The sequence below is a fragment of the Echinops telfairi genome, unplaced genomic scaffold (assembly GCF_000313985.2).
Source record: "Echinops telfairi isolate 266 unplaced genomic scaffold, ASM31398v2 ScPeMD7_655;HRSCAF=1070, whole genome shotgun sequence".
Taxonomy (NCBI): Eukaryota; Metazoa; Chordata; class Mammalia; order Afrosoricida; family Tenrecidae; genus Echinops; species Echinops telfairi.
Genome location: NW_022104553.1, coordinates 33,927,597 through 33,952,036, shown reverse-complemented (window position 1 = coordinate 33,952,036; position 24,440 = coordinate 33,927,597). Strand labels below are relative to the sequence as shown.

General features: G+C 56.4%; 2 protein-coding genes across 3 annotated transcripts; both read right to left on the bottom strand.

The window, feature by feature from the left end:
• Window positions 1–2,851: 2,851 nt before the first annotated feature.
• On the bottom strand, window positions 2,852–12,674 carry APLP1 (amyloid beta precursor like protein 1). 2 transcript variants are annotated; one of them, XM_045292732.1, is made up of 17 exons: window positions 12,507–12,674; window positions 11,540–11,683; window positions 10,482–10,614; window positions 10,178–10,290; window positions 9,661–9,794; window positions 9,357–9,541; window positions 8,781–8,911; window positions 8,384–8,458; window positions 6,949–7,107; window positions 6,739–6,867; window positions 5,201–5,300; window positions 4,359–4,469; window positions 4,089–4,115; window positions 3,868–3,938; window positions 3,642–3,704; window positions 3,381–3,524; window positions 2,852–3,286 (listed from the first exon to the last, which is right to left on the bottom strand). In XM_045292732.1, exons 1-17 carry the CDS (start codon window positions 12,651–12,653, stop codon window positions 3,188–3,190), a joined length of 1,965 nt encoding a protein of 654 aa, XP_045148667.1. In that variant the 5' UTR covers window positions 12,654–12,674; the 3' UTR covers window positions 2,852–3,187. The 2 variants fall into 2 exon arrangements, with proteins under 2 accessions (XP_045148667.1, XP_004715861.1); XM_004715804.3 differs by having other exon boundaries at window positions 4,362–4,469.
• Window positions 12,675–14,742: 2,068 nt separating this feature from the next.
• On the bottom strand, window positions 14,743–23,741 carry KIRREL2 (kirre like nephrin family adhesion molecule 2). The gene is made up of 15 exons (XM_030886372.2): window positions 23,693–23,741; window positions 23,336–23,485; window positions 22,293–22,442; window positions 21,980–22,140; window positions 21,195–21,345; window positions 20,802–20,907; window positions 20,572–20,720; window positions 19,974–20,101; window positions 19,753–19,885; window positions 19,389–19,489; window positions 19,047–19,266; window positions 18,387–18,392; window positions 17,697–17,797; window positions 17,409–17,474; window positions 14,743–15,084 (listed from the first exon to the last, which is right to left on the bottom strand). Exons 1-15 carry the CDS (start codon window positions 23,739–23,741, stop codon window positions 14,749–14,751), a joined length of 2,007 nt encoding a protein of 668 aa, XP_030742232.1. The 3' UTR covers window positions 14,743–14,748.
• Window positions 23,742–24,440: the final 699 nt, after the last annotated feature.

Sequence of the window (24,440 nt, the reverse complement as noted above, 5' to 3'; positions counted from 1 at the left end):
AGTGGTGAGAGTGGAGATGCTGGGAGGGTGGATGGAGGGTGGGGTGGAAAGGGGGAACCGATTACAAGGATCTACATATAACCTCCTCCCTGGGGTATGGACAACAGAAAAGTAGGTGAAGGGACACTTCGGACAGGGCAAGATATGACAAAATAATAACTTATAGGGATACCTCAGTTATCAAACTCAATTCATTCCAGATTCATATTTAAATAGAAAAGTTTGAGAACTGGGGCTTTTTTTCTCATGGGAAATCAAAGAATTGGTTCCGAGGTCCCAAAATGACACAATTCATTTCCAGGACTTTAAATCATGGAGCCGTTTAGCCTTCTCCTACATCACAGTCTCGGATACGCTATCGCCGTCGAGTGGTTGATTTACCCAAATCAACAGTCACTTGTCAGCCTCTTCGTGGTCGGGCTCGCTGTTTGGGGGGAAATGCTTTCATAGCTTTGGCTGCCTTTGCCATTTTAATCGTGCCTTTTAAAAAACACACAACAACTTTCTTTCAAAACTATTGTGAATGTCTACCTCGCCATGTTGTATTCAACAGCCAAATCAGACAAGTGGCGGTCGAGTTCAAATTTCACAATGACTTTTTAAAAATTATTATTATTATTATTGCGGTTCTCAGTTTTCCTCTTCACTTTACTGCAAGTATCACCGACCTTTTTTGGAGCCATGGTGATGACGGGTTATGCAAATAAAGTGCAAAAAAAGCACAATGCCAAACGTTTCACCGCATAACAAGCACAGCAGGTTGAGCGAGAGCCAGGCTTAGACACCCCCTTTGTGTCTGCAGCGAGATGTGACCCAGACTCACTCACCACCAGTACAGATTGCTTTCAAGGTGACTGTCAAGCAAAGTTAGGAACACTGAGCAGATATTCTTGCCCTTTGAGTAGTGGAAATGTTAGGTCGCAGAATAGGGAGAGGAGCTTGCCCCTCTTCATGCCTGAAGACCCCCATAGAAGACGTTGGAAGAAAAAGAAGAGGTTGGAAGAGACTCAGGCGAACCTTAGCCAGCCAGAAAGACTGGGCATGCTCCAATTCAGTCCCCACCCCACCACATCCAGGTGGGCGGTACACCTGGGCGGCCCAAACTAGGCCCAGATGGGCTCACTTCAGCCAATGGGGTCAACCAATACCTTTGACCACACCTCCCAGCCAGAGGCGTCAAATACCTCGACTGGCACACCACCGGCCCCCTTTTCTTCTGCTTTCTGCCCTCTCCCCTGGGATCCGGCTCCTGCGCCCTCTCGACAGTGTCACGGTCTCCCTGGCCTCAGGTCACCACGGGTGGGTGCGTAGTCTCACGAGGTTGCCCCTGTTCGGTGGTGGGCCCCAGCCCCGCGCCCGTGCCATTTGGCACACTTCCCTGAAATAGTGTGTCTTCTGAGACACCTGAAAGTTCTCCCATCCTTTATAAAAACCAGCTTGGATCATAAGCCAGGCTTTGGGCATGAGTGCTTGCTCATGGGAAGCCAAGAACTGAGAAATCTAACAGAAAGTTCGAGCTGAGAGCCATCCGACAACCGAAATACCAATATATATGCATGTGTGAATACTGCCAAAATAACGGTCTCGGAAGAGATGCAGCCAGAATGCTCTTTAGAGGCAACGGTGGCGAGACATTATCTCACGTACCTTGAACCTGTTATCAGGCTAGACCATCCCTGGAGAAGGACAGCACGCTGGGTAGAGTGACGAAGAGGAAAAGGATGGCCATGGTGGCCGCAACAGGGGGCTCCGGCATAAGAGCAGTGGTGAGGGTGGCGCAGGACTGGGCAGTGGGCCATGCTGCCGTGCGCGGGGGCCCCTATGAGCCGGAATCGACTCCTTGGCTCCAACAACAACAATACACACACACACATGCCTGTGAGCTCAGGCGCTCCTTTGGGAGAATTAGAAATGGGTTCTTTTTGCACAAGTCGTCTGGCAGAAAATCGTGTACACTGATGAACACGGCACTGTACCGCTATCTGCTGGTCTGCCGTGGTTTCCCACGGATCTTACTCTATGACAGGTGTCCACGCGACGTTTACAGGGTTTCTAGGCAACCCTGAACTCATAGGCAGCAGGTTTGTCTGATCGCTAAAAGCAGAGATGCTAAAGCTAGACTGCCCGGGTCATATTCCAGGTTGGGAACCTTCTGGATGGTGGCCTTGGGAACGTGGTCTAATTGCTCTCTGTCTCCATTTCCTAATCTATGAGCAGGGAGAGTACTTGCAGTATAAAGAACCCTGAGAAGCCCAGGTAGTGTAGAGGGTTACACACTGGGCTGTAAACTGCAGGGCCGGCAGTTCGAAACCACTGATGAGGCTTTCTACTACTCCCCAAAAGAGTTAGTCTTGGAAACCCACAGGGGCAGCTCTATTCTGTGCATAGGGTCGCTGTGAGTCCGAATCGGCTCGATGGCAGCGAGGATGCGCTGTCCAACAGGGTCTGCAGTCATCCAGGACATGTGACTGGAATTCCCACCTCCTCTCAAGAAAGGGGTGGAGATTTGGGAGAAGTTGAAGGGACGTTTGAGATTCCTGTCCCCCATCGGGCTCCAAGGTTAGAGGTGAATACTGTGTGTGAGCGCCGGGCACAGTTCAAGGAAGACTTGCCCGAGGCTCATTTTCACAGGTCCTGCCAGGGAAACCACAGTCGGAACTCCAAAGGGCAGCAGATGTTCAGCACCGCGGAAAGCGCCTGGCGCCACGCCGACTAGCCCATCTTTGGACTCTACCTCCTGCCCACCAGCCCAGGCCCCGCCCAGATTTAAAGATCCCTCATCCCGTTTTAAAGAAGTGAAGGAGGCGCTCAGAGCTGAGACTGACACTCCAAAGACATAGGGAGGGCCTGATAGGGCGGGGGGGAAAAAACTTTATTGGGACGTTAGTGGGAGAAATGTGAGGTGGTGAGATCTAGGGAACAAGAAACACTGGGATCAAGACGGTGGTCACTTTGAGGAACCATAAATTAACTTACAAAATAAATTAAGTCCCAAGCAGGGAGGGGGCTGGAGATCCCTGGGGAGTTCTTAGGGGGTCAAAGGGAAAATGAGACTTTCCAGGACTCCTCCCCCAAAGGGTGTGAAATGAACTTTTCATGACCTCCCTGCCCCCCCCACCCCCGACTGGAAGTTGGGGCTCTGGGGTCCAGGAAGAGGGAAAGTCTGGGCGTAGCTGAAGGGGCCAGTTCAGGGCCTTTCCTCCAGGAAGCGGTAGGTAGGGTTCTCGTAGCCATGGTGCTGGAGGTCCCGGAGCTGCTGTTCCTCCAGGGTCAACACGGGGTCCACCTGCAACAGGCGCCAGAGACGGAGGCCTCCCCCCAGCCCTGCCCAGGCCGCCCTCACCCTCCCTGCCTCAGCCGCACCTCAGCGTGTCTCTCACCTCCACCACGCCGTGGCTGATGGCCCCATAGGGCTTCTTCCTGCGCAGGAGCAGCAGGGAGAGGACGATGAGGGAGCCCCCGCCAGCGGCCATGATCAGCAGCCCTGACAAAGCCTCACGGGATACACCTGTCCCACCTGGTGCCTGCGAGGAGGAGAAGATGCAGAGTGATCCTTCAGTACTGTGTTCCCTTGGGAGTCATATGCCGGCCATGGACCTCCAACCTCTGCCCCTGGGTATCCAGAATTATCCTCCTCTTACCAGCTCATCCTTCTGAATCTCCGATGAGTGGAAAGGAAAACCCCTGGGAACGGACACATTCACCTGGGGGAGCAGGAAATGTCAGGACCCTTCTAAAGTGTATTCCCCAAGCTCTCATTTTCCCTCAGCCCCAGGAGTCCAGGCCACCTCTGCTGTCCTCCCTCCAGAGCCCGGAGTCCGGCTCTCACCCCTCCCTCCCCTCAGGACACAGGTCTGACTAACTTACCTTTTGCTCATACTGCCCCAAGGGAGACAGCTTCTCTCTCGCAGATGGCACAGCAGCTTGTTCTGTGGACCCTGCCCACCAAGGTCTTTTTTAGGATCGAGGGGTACCATCTCCCATCCCAGGGGCTTGGGGGGTTCCCCGTAATTGGGTCCTTTTCAATCCTGGGGTTTGGGGGGTTCTGTGAGACTTTAGTGGTGGGGGTCTACTCTATGGGCACTTACCTTTGGGGAAGGCCATGGGGGTGTCCGCTGGCAGCCAGAGGAGGGGAGACAGGTGGAGCAGTGAAGAGGAGAGGGTGTCATCAGAGAAAGGGCCAAGGAAGGAGGATCATGGTCCTACAGAGCCCCCCACCCACCCCTGCCCCTTGCCACCCAATCATAGAATCTCCCCCCATCCTTTCCCACTGATTGTGGGAGCTACAACATGCCCAGATGTTAGGACATTAGAAATGAGGTTAGGGACATCTACCCTCAAATCTGACTTGGACTCACAACCATCCTTAGAATCCGGAGCTTGTGGCCCATCCTTGTCTTCACTGCTGCTCCCTGGGAGAGGCGCTTCCAATTCGCTGGGACCCAGGTGCTCAGCGTGCAGGAGCTCCTCTGCAGGGAAGATGGAGGAAGATGACGAAGATGGCGAGTATGGAGATGCCACCAAACAAAACTGGGCAAAGGCAGGGCCAACAGGTGGGTGGGGGCAGGCAATCACCCCCAAGTGTGGAGTAACCAGAGGTGCAGCTGGGAAAATAGAGCGGGGTGGAGGCAGGAGGCGAGAGGGTGGAGTTTCAAGGGAATGGCGGCCAAGAGAGCAGGTGTATTGGGGTCAGGTGTAAGCAATCCAGCCGGAAGGTGCAGTGGACCTGGAGGCTGCCCCCCTTTCTGGAGTTCGTGTCCTTGTACAGGCCCCTTGCCTTTAACCTGGAGAATGCGGCCAACATCTAGCAGCTTCTCTTTCTGTGCCCTGGGGAGCTTAAGCCAAATGTCCCCTGCTGGATAGTGTATGTGGAGAAACTCTATTGGGAAGAAAGGCTCTGGGCTCACTTGGAGAGGGAGAGGGACCCATCTGTGCCTGGGGCTCAGCCCCTAGATGATCCACTACCTGAATGTGGCTTCATGCTTGACTATTGGCAAGGTTGGTAGAACCACCACCCAGCTAAACCCTGCCCAGACCTAAGAACTATGAGCAAAGAAAATGGTTATTGATAAATGCTTCTCACTTTTGGGGTGATTCGTTACATTGGAGTCGATAACTGAAATGCAAGGGCAGTCAAAAGTTGGGGGTCAGGGTCTTCCTTTGGAACTTTGAATGGGGATCAAGAGTTAGGGACACCCACGAATCTGGGGTTGAAGTTCCTGAGCCAGGTGGGGATTCTGGTCAAGCAGGCCCAGGCTCTGGTTCATCCTTTCCTCGATCACTTGAAGGTGTGTCTGCACCTGTGGGGGCCAAGAAAAAGAGGCAAATAGGCATGAAAAATGAGAAGGGTAGGCTGGCGGTGGGGAAACTGGGGCAGGGCAAAGGAGGAAGGTCAACAGGGTCCAAGGAAAAGTAGCACATACAAGGGATAGGAAGCGGAGTACCAAGGTGCGAGCCTAGGCTGTAGAAGGACAGACATGGAAAGGAGACGCCTACAGCGATGTCCAGAAGACAGGGAGCGAGGCTGGGGCAGGAAGGAAGCTGGGAGGAGACTAAATGGTCCCCAGGAAGAGTGGTGCACCGGAGGCAAAGAAAGAACAGGATCGACGGCCTTATTATATACCATTTCCCCAAAAGTAAGACACGCCCCCAAAAGAAGACCTACTTCCAGTTTTGCCTCTCGCTGAAATATAAGGCATCCCCCCAAAATAAGACCTCCCTAAAAATAAGGGTTTGGATTGTTATGATGATGTTCTAGAAGATGATGACATGACTGTCATTGAATAAATGAGTAAATGTACCAAAGATTGTTGTGCATGGAAATAATGGTAGCAACAAGAAATTCTTGATACTGTAGGATTCACAGTTTGTCTGGTTATGCTGGTTTGTGACGACAACTACTACCGTACCGTATACAGGTAATACATTTCCTTTTTTTTTTTTGGCTCAACAATAAATGTGTACCGTATTCTTCTTCAAGGAAAAATAAGACATCCCCTGAAAATAAGACCTCACGCATCTTTGGGAGCAAAAATTAATATAAGACATGGTCTTATTTTCGGGGAAACAGGGTAGGCGACATAAGGGGAAGGTGGGTAAGTAGGAAGGACAGGAAGGAGGCTCTGAGAGGGGGTGGAAGAGGGGTCAGAGGCACCAAAGAAGGCCCCAGAGACAGGAAACGGGATCGGAGGTGGGCGAAAAAGTGATGCAGTTCAAGGGCAGGGCTGGGGAGTTCAAGACCACCCAAGGGAGTATTCCTGGACAAGAAGAGGAATGAGGATCAGAGAGCACAGCAAAGGGTTCCCCCTAGTGGGGCTAGAGGCAAAGGAGGAGGGTCAAGGGACAGGGAGAGAGTTCTAAGCACGGGAGGGGGATCCTAGAAACAGAAGGTTGGCATCTAAGGGGCAAGCAAGTACAGGGCAGGACAGGAAAGGGTCCTGAAGCACTCGAGAGGGTTCCAGGAACAGAAGAGGGGTCTAGGTCTGGGAAGCAGGTGGAAACCACCAGCCTGCTCCAGGGGAGAAAGACGGGCTTTTTACTCCCATAAAGAGTCATTCTGTTCTGCCCCTTGGCGTCGCTGCTAGTCTTCAGCGACATCATGGCAGTGAGTCTGGGTTGGTGTTTGAGGGCTAGGGAGGAGGTCCGGGGACAAGAAGAGGACCGAAGGCAGGAGAAGCCTCCGAGGGACTGGGGTCTGCGGAAGAGCGGCATGTTTGGGATCTGGAAGAATCCAGGCACCTGGAAATGCAGCTGCTGGGCTTTCTCGGGATCCACGGCGGCCACGTGCTGGTAGTGGCGCAGCGTGTGCCTTTGCTCCTTCTGCTCCGCACGCAGATAGCGCCGCAGGGCCGCCAGGACCCGCTCTGCCTGTGGAAGGGATAAAGGTGCTGAGGTCCACCCTCGCCCTACTCGCCCTCGGCCCTCCCTCCACCCTCACGGCCCCCACACCTGAGGTGGATCCCCCTGCAGGGCGGCCAGGAACCCTTCCAGGGCAGCCCGGCGCTGGTCGTTGATCAGCGCAATGACTCGGGTTGTATGAGTCTCCACCAGGCGCTGTCGTTCGCCGGACACTTGCTCTTCCAGGGTCTGCAGAATGGACTGGAAGTGCTGGTGGGGCAGAGGGGGTACAGGGTCAGGAGAGGGGAAGAGGGCTGAGAGCCTGGTCACAGGGATCTGGAAAGGGCAAGGCTGCCAGGGTGAAGTGGCAGGGGGTGGTGGGGTGTATGGTGGATCTAGGCTTGGGTATGACTAACCCGCGGGCCACATGCGGCCCACCGAAGACATTTATCCGGCCCCCAGGGTGTTTTTGCCCCATTTGTTTTTTTTACTTCAAAATAAGATATGTGCAGTGTGCACAGGAATTTGCTCATGGATTTTAAAAAAACTATAGTCCAGCCCTCCAACGGGTCTGAGGGACAGTGAACTGGCCCCCCGTTTAAAAAGTTCATGGACCCCTGAAGGAGACTGAGTGGAAATGCGAGGTGGAGGGGAGGGGCTATAGAGGTAGAGTGGGGCCGGAGCTAGACCTGCGGTAAAACCACCAGAGAACGTAAACTGTATTGAGTGGGAACCATCCGGGCGTAGAATTGGGCAGTGCTACATTTCCCAGTCACATAGGGCAGGGCTGGGCTGGGCATGGGCCGGACCCACCCGGTGACCCGCTGAACCTAAAGGTGATGGACTGGGTGGTACCTAGGGTGAGGGAACAAGGGCACACCTGAGCCCTGGGACAAACCCGGGGCGACCCCAAGGTGAGCGTTACAGCGGTGGGGCCACGAGGAGTCTAGACCTACTGAGGAAGGAGTGAGGAACAGTCAAGACAGAGGGTGGACCGGAGCCAGGGAACCTGGCAGCATTGATACAAGATGGAAAAGGATCCGACTATGTCTGCAGGGGGTTCGCCGTAAGAGAGGACTCCAGCGCCACCCCTCAGACGCAAGAAGCAAGTCCAGATCAGGCAAACCATGGCCATTGTGAGAAGAACAAGGTCAGGTCAGATGCAAGCCAAGAGGGACGCAGCAGAGGTAGGAGCAAGACCTAGAGGGACCTAGAGTCCAGGGATCCTCAAACCATGGCCGGCGGGCCACAAGCGGCCTGTCGAGGACATTTATCTGGCCCCCGGGGTGTTTTTGCCCCATTTTATTTTTTACTTCAAAATAAGATATGTGCAGTGTGCACAGGAATTTGTTCATAGGTTTTTCGGTTTTTTTAAACTATAGTCTGGCCCTCCAATGGTTCTGAGGGGCAGTGAACTGGCCCCCTGTTTAAAAAGTTTGAGGACCCCTGGACAGAGCAGGACTTGAGTGGGGTGGGACCTGGGCTAAGAGGAGTGTGCCCCAAGTGATAAACATGCCTAAGTAGGACCCGCTGGGGATCAGCCTACCTCATTCAGGGCCTGTCTGTCGGCTTTGGGTAGGTTCTTGGACTGGTTGTCTGCCATGGCCCATTCACGCATCACCTGGGCGGGAGGAGGAGTTTCAGGATGAAGCCAGTTCCACCTGATGAGTCCCTCACCCCTCTTCAGGACCCTGGGTGTCCCAGTCCCTTAAGTCTCACCGACTCTGGTTTTTAAGAAGGCAGGCCCAGAGGACTTTAAGGTGGCAGAAGAGCCAGTTAGCTCAGGGTCTCCTAGCCTCCCGATGGGGCTCTCGGTGGAACAATGAATCCTGGTGGTCTCAGAGAGTTGTGTGGAGGACCAGGAGTGTTGCTAGGTGCCTAGGAAGCCCTTGAAGTTTGCCTCAATGAGTCCCTGGGGTTTCCTGAGTACCCTGTGTCATTACCTCATTAATCTGGCGCATTCGACGTTCCTCCAGGTCCATCTTGGCCCGCAGGAACCCCTCGTGCTCACTGATTTCCCCAGGCATCCCAAAGTACACATCCACACCGTCTGTTGGTCTCGGGGTGGGAGTCACTGTAAAGCAGGGGTTGGGGAGGTCTGCCTGTGGTCTAGCTTCTTACCACCTAGATAGAGAACACTACTTCCAAGCGTGAGCTAGAGACCATCGTAGACCCAGTTTTGCTACATCTGCTGCCACCTGGCACCAGGGGAGAAATGGTAATGTAACAGCTCATTCCTAGCAAATCCTAGGCATCTATCCGTCAAGCTTTCCCCCAAATGACTCTTAGGACCCACTCAGTGGCCCCTCCTTTCGTCTATCTACCCACGAAACCAACCTCCCCCTTAGCATTCTCCACACGCCAGCCCTTCCACCGCTACTTCTGCCAAGCGATCCCTTCCATCCCACCCAAACAGCCCCTCTCTTGCTGGGCCCTCCCAAAGGTGCCCTCAGATGAAGGCTCCCCAAATTACCTTCCCACCAGAGTGGAGGGGTCGAGGGTGCTGGAGATTGCCTCACCTTTGCTGATCCCTGCAGGGGTATAGGAGTTTGGGAGTGGGGCTCGTTCCTCCTCCTCTTCCTCTTGAGCCCGTGGGAGCTCCACAAAGTAATCATCTACCGGCTGTGGGAAGGGTTCTTCCTCGTCCTCCTCCTCACCCCCCTCTGCTCTGCTCCCCAGGGGCCAGGACCGAGTGGAAGGGTCACTGAAGGAGCAGGAGAAGATCTGAGGCAGTAAGACCCGGGGGGGCCTCAGCCTCTAGGAGCCCATCCCCACCCCGGTAGCCTTGGGATGGAGGTGGGGGGTTGGGTCCCTTCCACTCACCCAACTGTTGTCTCAGACAGGTCAGGGGTCGCCGGAGGTGGGCAGCACACATACTCGACACCCCGGAACCGATCCACACCACAGGGCAAAAGCATGCCAGAGCCATGCAGGACAAAGCCCTGGGAGCTGCAGGCCTGTGGGAAGGGTGGGCCCAGATGCCAGGCTTGTGGGGTGGGCAGGGGCAAAGGGGTCTCAAACTCGTGATACTGGAGATAGGGGACTGGGAGATGGAATTCTTAGGTCCTGGTGAAGAGAAAAAGTGGGGGCTTGGACTCCTTGGTCCTGAGGATGTTGGGGGGCTGGGGGTGACAGCCGATTTGGGCAGAAATGGGGCCAGAACCTGGCCTGGCTATTCTGGGACTCCTAGATCCAGAGAGAAGCCAGAGCTGAAAACCGGATTCCTACTTGGTTCCGAGGGAGGAGAGGATTGGGGGCTTAGGGTCTTAGTTCAGATGGACATAGGTTTAGGGGTCTAGATCCCTGAGTCTTGTGGGGAGGAGGAGGGCAGGGTCCTGACCTCCTGGGCTTCCTGATGCCGCTGGGTGGAGCTCTCGCACTGGTCCATGCGTTCTTGGTGCTGGAAACGGCAGCCTTCGGGCACCAGCAGAGCCTCGCTCACGAACTCACCCCCTGGCCAAGGGAGTGCCAGGGTGAGCCCTTCCCCCAGCCTCAGGTCCCACCCACCTCAGGATCCTGATGTTTTATCCACAAAGGCTTCTCTGACCCACTGGGACCCAGCCTCCTAAAGTGAGTCTGAGACCTAGGCCCTCGGAGACCCCCTACTTCGCTCCCTTGCCCCCAGCCGCCCCCGGCTGACTCACGCAGACAGCGGAAGGGCACAACCTGATGGTGAGGTTGAGCACAGTGGCTGTCCCGAGCATCCCCACACCAGCGCTCCATGGGGATGGCCTGCGCCGCCTGCTCCACACGCACAATCTGTAGCTCCGGGTACATCTAGGGCACCGGCCCGAGGGAGAGATGCAGCCCTGTCAGTCTCGCCCCTCTGTGGGCTACTTTCCATCACCATTGACAGCCTCGGAAACCCGACAGCGCAGTTTTACTCCGTCCTATAGAGGAGCCAGTGGCATAGTGCCTTACATGTTGGGCTGCTAACCTCGAAGCTGGAAGTTCGAAACCACTAGCTGCTTCATGGGAGAAAGATGAGGAGGCTTTCTGCTCTGTAGTTACCCACAGGGGCATTTCTACCCTGTCCTATAGGGGTCTTTATGAGTCCAAATCAACTCGATGGCCGTGAATTTGGAGTTTGGTACAGAGTCAACTATGAGTTGGAATCTACTCCATGACAGTGGATGAGTTCATGAGTTGGGTACCTAAGACGCTGGTGGTTTAAGCCACGCCTATTCATTAGCCCCGCCTCCTAGTGGCCTCTTCTCGCTCCCCCAAAACCTGCCATTTTAGACCCCGCCCTGTCACCTGTCCAGTTTTTTTATGAACCCCACCATCCCTTCTCCCCCGCGCCCCGCCCCCGATTCCTAGCCCGGCCTCTCCACTGGCTCCACTTCCTCGGCTCACTCACTCGAAGCGTCGCCTCTCCTCTGGCCCACCACCCTTCTCTAAACGCTTTGTATTAGGCCAGATTGTATATAGCCACGCCTCCTGGCTGTCCCTCGTCCCATTGAGATCCACCGCTTTTTGTCCCAGCCAGGCCCCTCCCTCAGGCACGCTCCCGGACCTCATCCTTACTCGAGCCCGCGACGGATTGCCCGCAGCGTCCCCTTTCCTAACCTAGCTTCCAACCAGGTTGGGCCCGAGCCTAGCAGCGCCTCCGCTAGCCGCGCCCCCTCGGGCCCCGCCTTTCGCGCCACCAGTTTCCAGTCGGCAACCGGGAGGACGACGCCTCTCCCGAGATCCCGCCCACCTGTCTGCAGTACTCCAGCACCCGCTGCGGGTCCCGGAGACAGCGTCGCGAGCGTTGCGGGTCTGGCTCCCAGCAGCCGGTGCGCAGGTCCCGGTGAAGGGTAATGTGCCCGCATAGTCCGGCCACCTGGGCCGACCCTGGCACCTGGGGGTGAGAACGAAGGCGTCAGTGAGGATACCGGGGCTGTTGGCATCTGGTCTCCTGGCCCACCAACTCCCAGCACCCAGATGTTCCGACCCCAGCACCAGCTCCCTCCCCCAAGCGCCCCAACCGCCTCCTAGAAGGCTCGGTTCCCCGGGGAACCGCTCCAGTGGGGCGGGGGCGCTCCAGCTCTCCGGTTGCTATGGCGACTTGGGTCCCCAGAGAGTCTGGCTGCCTTGTTGCTGCGGAGACAGGCTCCGCCCCCACCCCATACAGCCCTGCTGGAGCCCGAAGGGGTTAAACCTGGATCGCGGGGGAGGAGACCAAACCCCAGGGGTTCTGGCCCCTCCTCCCTCCACCCAGGGCTCCATCTCCCATTCCGGGGTGCAAACACCCTGAGGCCTGGCTTTGGGGCCTGGCCGGCCTGGACACCCAGTCCTTGAAGGATGGAGTGCTACAGCCTGGCTCCTGCCCTATGCCCTGGGAGGTTATGGGGGTCCACGTCTGGGTGCAAAGGATGAGGGACCTGGATTCTTGGGCCCAGTGCTTTTCTGGTTGGTGGGCTCTGCGTTCAAAGAGTGGGGGCTTCAGCGGAATCTCCAAGGTGGTGGAGGTGTGGGGAGACCTTAGTCATTTCTGATGTTTAGGGGCCGGGGCGTCAGACGAAAGGGGTTGCTGGGGCCTGGGCCCAGCTGATGAATGCCTAGTGCTGCGGGGGACCGCTTGGAGGCCCTCCAACCTGGCTAGAAAGACTGCACTTTCTGCCCAGGGACCCAGAAGCCCGGCCCCGCCCCTCCCCCACCCCCAGGACCTGGCCCGGCCTCACCTCGGCCGCACCGGGGCTCCCATCAGCCAGGCTCCCGGCGGCGAGCTGCGCGTGCAGAAGCAGCAGCGATAGTGGCAGCAACAGCGGCGGTGGCGTCAGGCCCCAGCAGTGGCCCAGACCGCGATCGGAGGGGCTGGCTAGCCCCATGTCCCAGCTCTCGCGCCCTCCCGGCCCCTGCGCTCCCGCCCGGCCCGCCTGGCCCCAGCGGTGACAGGAGCTCCCAGCGCCAGGGCCACCGCCTCCAGGCTGCGCCGGCGCCTCTCGCCCCGCCCCGCGCCGGCCCCGCCTTCCCGGCCAGGACAATAGCGTGGCGGCTCTGCGCAGCGCGGAGCAGCGCGCGGTCCCGGGGTGGGGGCTTGGCGCAGGCGCCCCTCGAGATCCCAGGCGTCCCGCCCCAGGGAAGTGCCAGCCAGGCCGGAGTCTGGGTGACGGGCTTCGCGGCTGTGGATTCTGCGTCCTCCTCCAGGACCCTGGAATTCTCACGCCCCCACCCCACCCTTGTACCCTCCTTCCCAAGACCCACACCCCCTATCTGCTTCTTCTGCTCCCTGGGAAGCCAGTGCTTGGGACTCCACAATACCTCCCGTGAGGATCCAGGAATGCTCACATTGATTGCCCTCAGGCAACTCATAGCGACTCTATAGGGTAGGATGGGGGTCCTCTAGGTCCTGGACACTGTAACTCCTTAAGAAGAGTAGAAAATCTTGTCTTTCCCCCATAGAGCAGCTGGTGGTTTCAAACTACAGACCTTGCCGTTAACAACCCAACCGGTAACCACTACATGTCACCAGGGCTCCTTCCAGGAATGAAATTCCCCCCATCGAGAATAGAACAGTTGAGACTCAACCCTTCTTCAGCTCCAGGGACCTGGACTTGGGACCCTAGGCCTGCCTCATTTCAAACCACAGACTGAGTTCTCCTCCCTGCGAACCGGGTGTTCCTGCTTCCTGACCTGCTGGCCAAGGATCCTGGGGAGTGAATGCCTAGTTTAAAAATCCTTGGACAAAGGCTTTCAGTACCTTAGCCAGTCCGGAGCCAGTAGCTCAGAGCAAAAGTCTGGGCTCTAATCTTTGGTCTAAGGACCAAGGAATTTCTCTTTTCCAGCCCCCAGCACCCCTCCCTTACTTAAGACTCACTGCTTTGTCTCCTCAGAAGAGAATGTAGAGTTCTGGCTTGCCCACACTAACTGAGGAGCCTACATATATGCATCTGTGCTCCATGCCCACATGTATGTCTCGTGTTTGCATCTGCATGCGTGTGGGTGCATATTAAGAGAGCCTACACTTTGGGCTGCTAACTACAAGGTCAGGAGTTCAGAACCACCAGCCACCCCACAGGAGAAAGATGGGACTTTCTACTCCTATAAAGAGTTACAGTCTCGAGGGGAAAAAAAAAAAAAGCTACTGTCTCAGAAACCCTTGGGGGCGGTTCTGCCTGGACCTACAGGGTCGCTGTGAGTCAGAATTGCCTCCATGGTGGTTTGAGAGGACTAAGGGGCAGAGGTAATTCTTGACACTGCTCCTATGGCACAAAGGCTGGCGTAAAGAAAAAGCCTTGGGGCAGGTTTGGTGGTCTATTTCCCAGATGGAAAGGAGGCTGGGAGAATCCTGAAAGCACATGAACTCCTTTGACTTTTTTTTAATTAAACATAAATATTCTTACCCCTCAATCCCCTTCATCACCATGACCTCCCCACCCCTTTTCCATGACTCCCCTCCTTAGGCCCAAATCTTTGTGAACCTTTAAGGAAGGTAGAAGGAACCAAGATAGTGGCCATTTGAGTTTCAGGGAGCAATGAACAATGGTGGGGGCTGCACTTCCACTGGCCAGGCAAAGTGCCCCTCAGGAAGAGCCAAGACACGATGAGGCCCGTCTTCTCCATCTTTGTCTCCCCTCTGCTCTCTCTTCTCATTATCAATGGGCTTGTTGAACTATTTTCCTGGTGCCATGTCCAGTCCCTCACTCCCACCCCGTACTGTCCCCAATTCCCACCCCATACTGTCCCCATCTTGGCCAATGGCCCTTCTGCCATCTTGAATATCTTTGACACATGGAGAAGAGGTGGGCATGGCGGTCATCTTGTTTCCACTCGGACCATCCTCTTTGGCCGAGCTGACTCTCTGTCAATGGCTGACGCGACGGTAAAGGTTCCATTTTGCAGCCACAAGCTTGCCCACTTGTTCCCGTCCCTCAGGAGTCAGGGTAGTCCATTATTCCAGGACTATAGTCTGTCAGAGAGGTGTTACACGTGGGTCTGGAGACGGGGGTGGCTGGGTGGAGGGAAGGCAGCGTATGGGAAGGGAGGTGTCCCAGGGCCCAGGTCTGGGGGTCCAAAGGAGGTGGGTTTGATGTAGTTGGTAAAAGCTCGAGGATGGGGTGTGGTAAGATAGCCGGCCCGGGCTCTATACATCCTGCAGGGGGGGACCATGCCCAGGCGTGAGCCGAAGTCATAGAAGGTTGGAGTTGCTGGTGGTCCAAGGGGTGACGTGGGTGGCAGAAAGAGGCCTCCTCCAGGGGCCTCACCAAGGCTCAGGCTGACGCTGACCCCTCGGACCTTGTAGTAACCATTGGTCGGGTCCTGAGAGGACAGATGGAACGTGGTAAGGAATATGCAGGTACAGTATGGAAAGACGCATGGAGCCAGAGCCAGACCGAGGGAGATGGAAGGACAGAAATAGGAGCAGGCAGAGACAGAAGAACAGTAACAAGAGACAAAGGGGCAGAAGACAGGCAGGGAAGACAGAGACAGACAAAAATGGACCAAGACAGAGACACAAAGCTAGACACGCCTGCTGGGCTGTGACAGTATGGAAGGAGATTGCAGAGCGAATGAAAATTTGGGACAAGGGGAGCGCGGGGGCAAGGGCTCAAGTAGAAAGCAAATGTTTTGAGAATGATGATGGCAACAGATGTACAAATGTGTTTGACACAGTGGATGGATGTATGGATTGTGATAAGAGTTGTACGAGCCCCCAATAAAATGATTATTAAAAAAAAAGACAGAAACATTGGGACAAGACGTCCTTCATTCAATCTGCCTAACTGCCATAGGGAATCCCTGGGCGGAAAAGGCACCCAACTGCTAACCAAAAGGTACGAGGTTTGAATCCATCCAGAGGTACCTTGGACAAAAGGATCTACTTCAGAAAACAAACAAAAATGAGCCATTAAAAATTCTACGGAGCCCACTTCTACTCAACACACATAGTCACTCTGATGCCGAGCCAACTTTATGACAACTGGTTAATAGCTCCCAACTTTTGGTTCTCTGCCATGCCCTAAGGTCCTGCTGGAGACATCTGTCACTAGGATAGACTTGGGCTCTGTTCCCACGGGGACCCGGGGCCAAGGGAGACTTGGTAAATCACCAAGCAGGGACTGGCGGGAGGCGAGATCATCAGAAGAATAACTGGCTGTCCTGGAGGAAGCGTCAGCAGTGCAATTGTGACAATAATGGAGGCAACACGTGATCAGCCGGTGATGAGGAGGGCTCAGGCGGGGTGACAGGAAAAGCCGGGTCAGGGTGGCCAGGGCCGCGAGTGGAGATACATAATCAGAACATGCAGGCTGGTTTGGGGGAAGCATGGGCTTCTGAAAGCAAGAAATGTCTGCGCTGAGAGCAGAGGAAGAATTTAAGCAGCTCTGATGAAGTGGGCCAAGAAACTAGCACACGCTGGGAGCTCTGGTGGTATAGTGGTCACACACTGGGCTGCTAACTATAAGGTCAGCAGTTCAAAACCACCAGTCATTTCTCTGGAGAAAGATGGGGCTTTCTACTCCAGCAAAGAGTTATAGAGTCTGGCATTGACTGTGCAGATTTTATTTATGCATAATTTAATGAGGTCTGTAAATAATTTGGTGAGCTCCTTTGGATTTTTTTTTTTTAGAAATAGGATTGGATTTTAATAACTTTTTAAAAAAGGTGTTGGGGTGACGATAGCGCACCTTTAGGTTTTATTCCTATGTATACAGGGTCTTACGAGAAAGAGGGCGCCAGCCTCCCTTCTTGGAGCGTTGGGGAGGATTCTATTTAACTGACGCGATAACTTTGTGTCTCTTTCCTATTGCCCGGAACCCCTGAAGTGAAGTGTGTGTGTGTGTGTGTGTGTGTACTGCAAATGCTCCCCAAAGAATTCTGTTGTGTGTATATATCTGTATAATCAAAGTGTTCTCGATTGAATCTCCCCCCAAAAAGAGTTATAGTCTTGGAAACTCACGGAGGCAGTTCTACCTTGTTCTATAGCAGCAGTTCTCAACCTGTGGGTCGTGACCCCTTCAGGGGTTAAAAGACCCTTTCACAGGGGTCACTCGATTCATCACAGCAGCAAAATGACAGTGAGGAAGTAGCAACGAAAATAATTTGATGGTTTGGGTGGGGGGTCACCACCACACGAGGAACTGCATGAAAGGGCTGTGGCACTAGGAAGGTTGGGAACCGCTGTCCTACAGGGTTGCTATGAGTTGGCACCAACTCGGTGGCAGTGAGTTGGTTGTTGCTTTGAAGCACACGGGAGAAAGAGAAGGGCTCTGGATTGGGGAGCTGGGGTCAGTGGGGTTGCCAAAGCAGGTTTGAGACCTAATTGGGGAGTAAGAGCAGGTGCTGGGAAAAGGCGGGACGTTTTGGTGAGCGAAGGACAGCCAGGGGGAGGTAACCAGGGGCAGGGATACAAAATCCAGGTAGAGCGACCCCTGGCCTGGAGCTCCACAGAGAGGTCAGAGCTGGGACAGATACACAGGCACAGTCAGGTGAACAGATCGAGGCTGTGGGTGTGGGTGAGGTGGCTTGGGGAGAAGGAAGAGGAGTAAGTCCCAGCTCCAGGAGCAACAGAATGGAGCATGGGAGGACAGAAGTTGGGAGACAGAGACAAAGTCAAGGCAGCCCCCTTCCCTCTCAGCACTCACCTTGGTCTCCAGAGCTCCCTCCTCATCCAGACCCAGGTCACTGTGGTCCCTGTGCACGCTGGGGCCCTGCGGGTGAGAGGTTAGTAAGGAGGAGCGGCCATGGGAGTCAGACCCTAGGGACTCTCAGCCTTGGGTAGAGACCAGGCAAAAGCGCCCAGTGCACCTGCAAGCTGGAATCTGGAGTGCAGGTCAGCCAGGAATCTGGGAACATGCTGGATCTAGAAGCGCACTGGGGCCCAGGTGGGGCCGGGTCAGTATTAGGGCGAGTCTGGGACTCTGGCATCCTACCCGGTCCTCGCTGCTGGCCATCTCCTCTTCTTCAGGCCCTCGAGAACTGGAGCCGTCGCTGCCGGGGATCCGAACCAGGTTCTTTTGCTTGGAGAAGGAAGCTAAAACCAGTGTTGGTAAGTGATAGGGTGGGATTACCGTTTGTGGAGACCAATGAGACAGAAGAGAAGGGGCTGTGGAGGGCCAAGTAGGGAGTCTGAGAACCACTGGCAATTCCGGTCTGGGGGATGGGTGGGGATAAGAGGGGGACCCTGAGGAGATAGGATTTGAAGGAGGCCGCAGGTCTGTGTCAGGCTGGAGAGGTGGGAAGGGGAGGGCCATGTCCCTGGTGGCATCAGTGGTCAGGGTGTGGGGCAGGGCTTGGACACTAACCTTTCCTATGGCGCCAGCAGCAGAGGGCCACCCCAGTAATGACCATCAGGAGAGTGCTGGCCACGGTGGCCACCCCGGCCACAATTCGCACAAGGGGTAGCAAGTCTGTAGGGAGAAGAAAGGGGTGTGTGAGGGGTCTTGAGTTTGGAATCCCCAGGCTACAGGTCACCAAGCTTGGAGATTCCTGTAGCTTGTGACCCCTGGCTCTAAGGGCCCATCGGTATTGGCTCCACAAGTTTCAAAGTACAGTAGCTTAAACTGACTTTATGGTGTAGTGGGCTATACATTGGGGCAGCGAGGTCAGTAGTTCAAACCCACCAGCTGCTGCACTGGAGAAAGATGAGGCTGCCTGTTCCCATAGAGATTCGCAGCCCTAAGAATGACCCACTACACCACTAAGGCTCATCTCACACTTAAGAACTCCCCTAAAGGAAACCTTCCAATATGGAGAATTGCAAAGTAACAGAGAGCCTCAAATTAAGATTTTCTAAAACTCAAAACCAAACTCACTGCCATCGAGTTGATTTTGAATCACAGGGACCCCCACAGGCAGAGTAGTTCTGCTCACTGCGAGGTCAGCAGTTTGAAACTACTAGACGATGCACGGGAGGAAAATGAGCCTTCTACCCTCGTAAGAGTGACAGTCTCAGAAACCCACAGGGGCTGTGCTACCCTGGTCTGTAGGCTAGCTCACTATGAGACAGAATGACCTGATGGCAGTCAGGGGGGTGGGCCAGTAGTTGCAAGCTACCAGCCACTCTGTGGGAGAAAGACAAATCCTTCTACTCCCGCAAAGAATTCCAGTCTGCAAAACTCACAGGGCCGTTCTACCCTGTCCTAGAGGGTTGCTGTGAGTCCCGATCAACCCCATGGCAGGGAGGTTGGTTTTTGGTGAGAGGTGGGCAGTCATCACCTTGGAAATCCTGTTGGTAGGGTTTAGGGTCGCCAGATTTGGGGGTTCCAAGCCCTGGGTCCTACCTCTTCTGTCCAGAGTGACCTGGGTGCTGGTTTCACCCAGCCGGTTTCTGGCACTGCAGTTGAAGGCTCTGCTAAAGTCGGACTCCTGAGTTCCCGAAATGTGCAGCACCGAGATGAGGCCCCGGCCCTGGCCCTCCAGGCCCTGGGGAGCTGGGAAAGTCTCCACCAGGAACCGGCCCCGGGACCCCGAGGCCAGAAAGCCCTCGTCCCAAGACCAGACCTGGGGCACAAAGGAGGAATGAAATGGAGGGCACTGGGCAGTTGACCACAGCAGCAGCATTGGGTGTCTGAGGTGGTGGCTGGGTAGGTCATGGTAGGAGTGCGGGTGAGGCATTGTCTTACCACTGTTTCTGGGGAAGGGGAGGCGACCACCAGACATTGGAGGCTGGCTGGACCCCTCAGGAAGGCGGGTGCGGAGTGCAGAGCGGTTACCACGGGGGGAGCTGGGGCAGAGATTAGAGACCAATCAGAGCAGAGGTTCGACCTCCCTAAACCCTGTGCTTCACAAGCCCGGCCAGCCATAACTCCCCCAACATACTGGGATCCCCTCAAAGCATGGGCTTCTGGGGGGGTGGGGGGGAGAGGGGGGACTCCTATCCCAGGCCCTGCCCTCCACAAACTCCTCCCAACACCACCCCCACGCCACGCCATGCCCCATTGGTGGTGGTGGGGGGCTTCAGATGCTTCAGGGAGCCTCGCAGCTCACCGTTCACTGTCAGCCTGGCTTCCGCAGCCCCACCTCCTAGGCCCGAGGTCCCTGGCTCAGCTCGGCACTCGTAGTCGCCAGCATCCTCAGTCCCCACGGACCTCAGGCGCAGTGTGGGCCCAGAGCCCAGCACCTGGGGCGGAAAGGAGTCAGGGGCCTGGCCTTGGGAAGCAGCCCAGCAAGGCGGGCTGCTTCCACAGGACCTCCAGATCGGGCCTCACCTGTGCCTCCCCTTGGCGGGTCCAGGTCACTCGCGGGGGCGGATTCCCACGCCAGGCACAGCGGAAGAAGGCGTCTTCCCCGATGTCCACGGCCACCGGCTCCGGCTTTGCCTGTAAAATCGGTCCGACTGGAGGAGCGGGGGTCATGGGCGTCATGGTCCGGGAGGGAAAACCCCAGCCCCAGAAACACCACACCCCTAGGGCCCGAGTATACAAATAAACAAACGGCCATCGTGTTGATCCCGACCCATAGTGACCCTATAGGACAGGCTAGGACTGTCCTTACAGGTTTCCGAGACTATACAGTAACTCTATTCCGAGAATAAATCACTTTGTCTTTCTCAGGCAGCCGAGCAGACTTCAAATTGCTGACCAAAGCAGCGCATTAACCTTTATACCACCAGGGCTCATAGATCCTCTGATCCACAATAGCTCTGCCATCCCCCACCCCACTCCCCGCCCCCTCCTGCCCTGTATCCTAGCATCACCTTCTCCTAACTGCCCACCCTCTCTGCCCCTGCAACCGCTCCCCACTTGAACCTGACCCAGCTGCAGTGAGCCCCACTTGGGTCACAGCCCCTGCTTGGCCCCAGCTCACAGTGCACATCCAGCGCCGTGCTCCGGTTGCCACTCCCCACGGCGTTGCTGACCTCACAGGACACAGGCTCCGTCAGGAATGAGGGGTCTGCCACAACTTCCAGTCTCGGCCCACGGGCCCCAAGCACCGGGGTGCCCCCCTTGGCCCACCTGGAGGGAAGGTGGTCTGTTAGTGTGGTTCCAGGCCCCAGCGGGTGCCTGTGCTCTGGGCTGGGGAGAGGGGGGCCTTACCGGTAGCCCGTGACAGGAGGCTGGGCCGTGGCCTGGCACAGAAACGTGACTTTTTCTCCTTCCTGCACAGTCTGACGTTCTGCTGACAGAGTCACCACTGGGGGGTCTGTGGGTGTGGGGCATCCGTCAGCATGGCAGGGACTGTGAGTCCAGCCCAGACCCTCCTCCCTCAGGCGCTGTAGATGTTAGGCCTTTCTGTGATCTGTTCTCCCAGGGGCCCGTTTGCAGACCCCCAGTCACCTCCTGCTCTCTGCGCCCTGGGAGGCTCTTGCTAGGGGTCCTGGGTCCCATCCCCCCCGCCCCCGCCCCCCACTGCATCTCAGGAACCCAGGTCCTAGACCCCTCTTTCCCCAGGAACCTCAGGCTCAAGGCCCCGCAGCCAGGTGCACTCACATTGCAGGCTCAGTGTGACAGCTGTGTCCCTCCCTGCGGGCAGGGCCTGGCTCCGGGCCCGGCAGACCAAGGTGGCTCCATCATCCTGGCTGGAAGGGGTCAGAAACAACCTGCTCTCCACTGGCCCAGGGGTCCCTTCCTTCAGTAGAGTCTGGAGGTCATGGATAACAGTCAGTGCACTTGCCCCTTATATGAATAGACCAAACTCACTGCCTTCCAATCCACCCTGACTCGAGGCCCTATGCGACTGGGTCGAATGGCCCCTGTGGGTTTCTGAGACTGTGACTCTTCATGGAGTAGCCCGCCTCACGCTACTATGTGTCAGACCCCTTCAAGGCACCTGTACATTTTTCTATGACTATCATCTTCCTGGGGCAGACTGGTGGGTTTGAACCACTGACCTTTTGGTTCACAGCTGAGCACTGTACCTCCAGGGCTCCTTTTATGAATAGGATTTTGCTTGCTCCTCCCAGTTATCCTACAAGGTGCATACTACGACAATCTCCAGTTTGCAGATAAGGAAACTTGCAGACAAGGCACAGAGGTTAAGTAATTGGCTCAAAACCGATCACCCCCTGAGAGACTGAGCCAGGGTCTGAACGCAGGTTGTATAGCTCTAGAGTCTTTTTAACCTTTACCTGCATACCACAGGTCCTAACCCAGGAACCCTGCCCTCCCATGCCTTTTTCTCCTCTGACTGAGCCTCAGGTCAGAGTGGACCCCACGTTTCTCCGGGGGAGTGGGAGTGGGGGGAACAAAGGTTAGCCCAAGGATTTGGACCTGACCTGATGGAAAGTGGCCCCATCTAGCCGGACCCCATCTCGGAACCATAGCAACTCAGGGGTGGGGCGGGCATCCCCTTGGCTCCGACAGGTCAGATTCGCAGGAACACCAGCAACCAGAGACACAGCAGGGCCGCCCAGCACCTGGGGAGCTTCTGGGGGCACTACAAGAGTGGGGGGAGGGGGTAATTGGAGATCAGCCTTGATCCTGGAGCCAGAGACCTTGGTTTCAACCCAACCACCTCCTTGGGCTCTCTGCACACGGAAACACCCAGCCAACCGGGGTTCCCCGAGGATGTGCAGGACAGGCTCTCACCTAAGACGTGCAGCTGGGCTGGGCGAGAGCGGAGGCCTGCCTGTGTGGCCTGGCATTCGTACAAGGCTTCATCCTCCAGCTCCACATGCCGGATGTGGAGGTTGTGCTGGCCACTGGCTGCCTTCCCTGAGATCCAGTACCGGGACCAGCCTGGAGGAAGGCCAACACACCACAGTTCTGCTCAATCGGGACCCCCAGCCTCCATTCCCATAGCCCACCACCAGAAGACTGACCCTGCCACCCCAGAGGAACACCATGTGACTAAACGCACTGTGAGGCCCAGAGAGACTCAACCCTCCTCCTTCCCAATCCAGCCATACTCAAAACTTGGGGGTGGAGAAAGCCACAAGAAAGCAGTTGCCACGAGCTGTTTGCTATGAACGTCAGGTTAGATGTGTCTCTGGGAGGGAGGGGAGTGCTATAAGGAGGGCTTATCCAAAGCCAGCTTGGAGGTAGCTGGCAGTGGGCCCATGCACGGGTGACATGGGCATCAACTTTATACATATTTGGCAAACCTGTTTAGGTTTTCTGCTCACTCACTGCCATCGAGTCAATGCTGACTCATGGGGAATTTCTGAGACTGGAGCTGTTGACGGGAGTAGACAGCCCAGTCTTGCTCTCTCCGAGCTGCTGCTGGTTTTGAACTGCCGACCATGTGGATTGCAGCCCAACGCATAACCACTACACCACCAAGGCATGTTAATAGTTTACAATAAAAATGAACACACACACACACCCCCACCAAATCCTCCGGCCACCCTGAAGAAGCAGCTCAAAAAATTCAAGCTCAGTGACTTGCAGCCACCATAGGGGACAGAGAACTGCCCCAGTAGGTTTCTGAGACTGTAACTCATGCGCATGGAGGGCCTGGGCTTTCTCCCGCTAAGCAGCTGGCGGCTTCAAACTGCCGACCCTGCAGTTAGCAGTCCCCGACAAGAAATCAGGACCTCCAAAGTTCTTTCCCTGAGTCCACCAATCTCCCCAACTTGACCACACAAGCGGAGCACCCCCACCCCTTCCTTGAGTTAAGCAAACAGCCTCACCTGGCAGATCTCTTTCGCCCCCCAGCGCCAGTCCATCCTTGGTCCATTGAACGAGCCCCCAGTAGGCGCCCAGAACGCAAGGCAGCCGCGCCTCGCTCCCCAGCACCACCACCTGGTCCTCCGGCTGTTGCAGGAAGTGGGGCAAGGAGTCTAGGATGATGGGGGACAGTATAAAGCCTCGCTTAGCACGTTCAAAAGCTCCTTATTCGACCAGAGCCTCTTCCTTCAGGGCTCGATCCCAAGTCCCCCACGCCCCCCACCTCATCTCCCGCCTCAGACCCCTGGAGTCTGGCTCTGTAGTAAAGCCAGCAGCCAGGACACACTGCCCGCTTTCCATGGACTCCCCCCTGACGGTACCTGCTCGCTTGCTGAGACAGAGGAGGAGGACGACGACTAAGATCAGCATCCTGAGTGTGGTCCACAAGAGCCACGGATCCCACAAGATCCACAAGATGATCCTGCCTGTGGGACCGGCTTCCCAGCCGACACCTTGCTCCAGAGCGCACCCGTCACAGCCCTGGCCCGAAGCTCCTTCCCGGGCGACCCTCTGCCCGTCCACAAGCCCCCACTCGGTGAATGGGTTCCGCGCGCTCCGACTCCGAGCCACCGCTGGGCGGGGCGGACACTGCGGACCCCGCCCCAGGGGCCCCGCCCCTGCCCCTCGGAGAAACGGTGGCGGCCGAAGACTGAAGAATGGGGCCGCGCAGGGTCCCCGTCCCCCTGGGGGGCGGTCGCCCCAGCCCAACTGGGGTCTGGGAACAGGGACACCTGGGGCCCGTGAGGGGCGGCGGCTGGCCACCTGCGCTCTGCGGGGGCGGGCGGAGGAGGAGACGCAGGGTAGCGAGTGGAAGAAACTCGCTCAGCCGGGCGCCCGGAGGGACTGCGCCGAGTGGAAACTGATCCATAAATGGGAGCCCTCGGGGCCCTGCCGGTTTCCGCGCCCTGGGGAGGCGGGGCCGGGCGAGGACTCCCCTGGGCCTGCGGGTCAGAAAGAGGGCACCGGGGAGCTGGAGGGGCAACTGGGACCCTTGAGGAGGGGCTCGGCTTTCCCTGTTCCAAAATCCCTGCCCCGAAGGGTCTTCTGCTGCCCTGTTCCCGCTGCAAA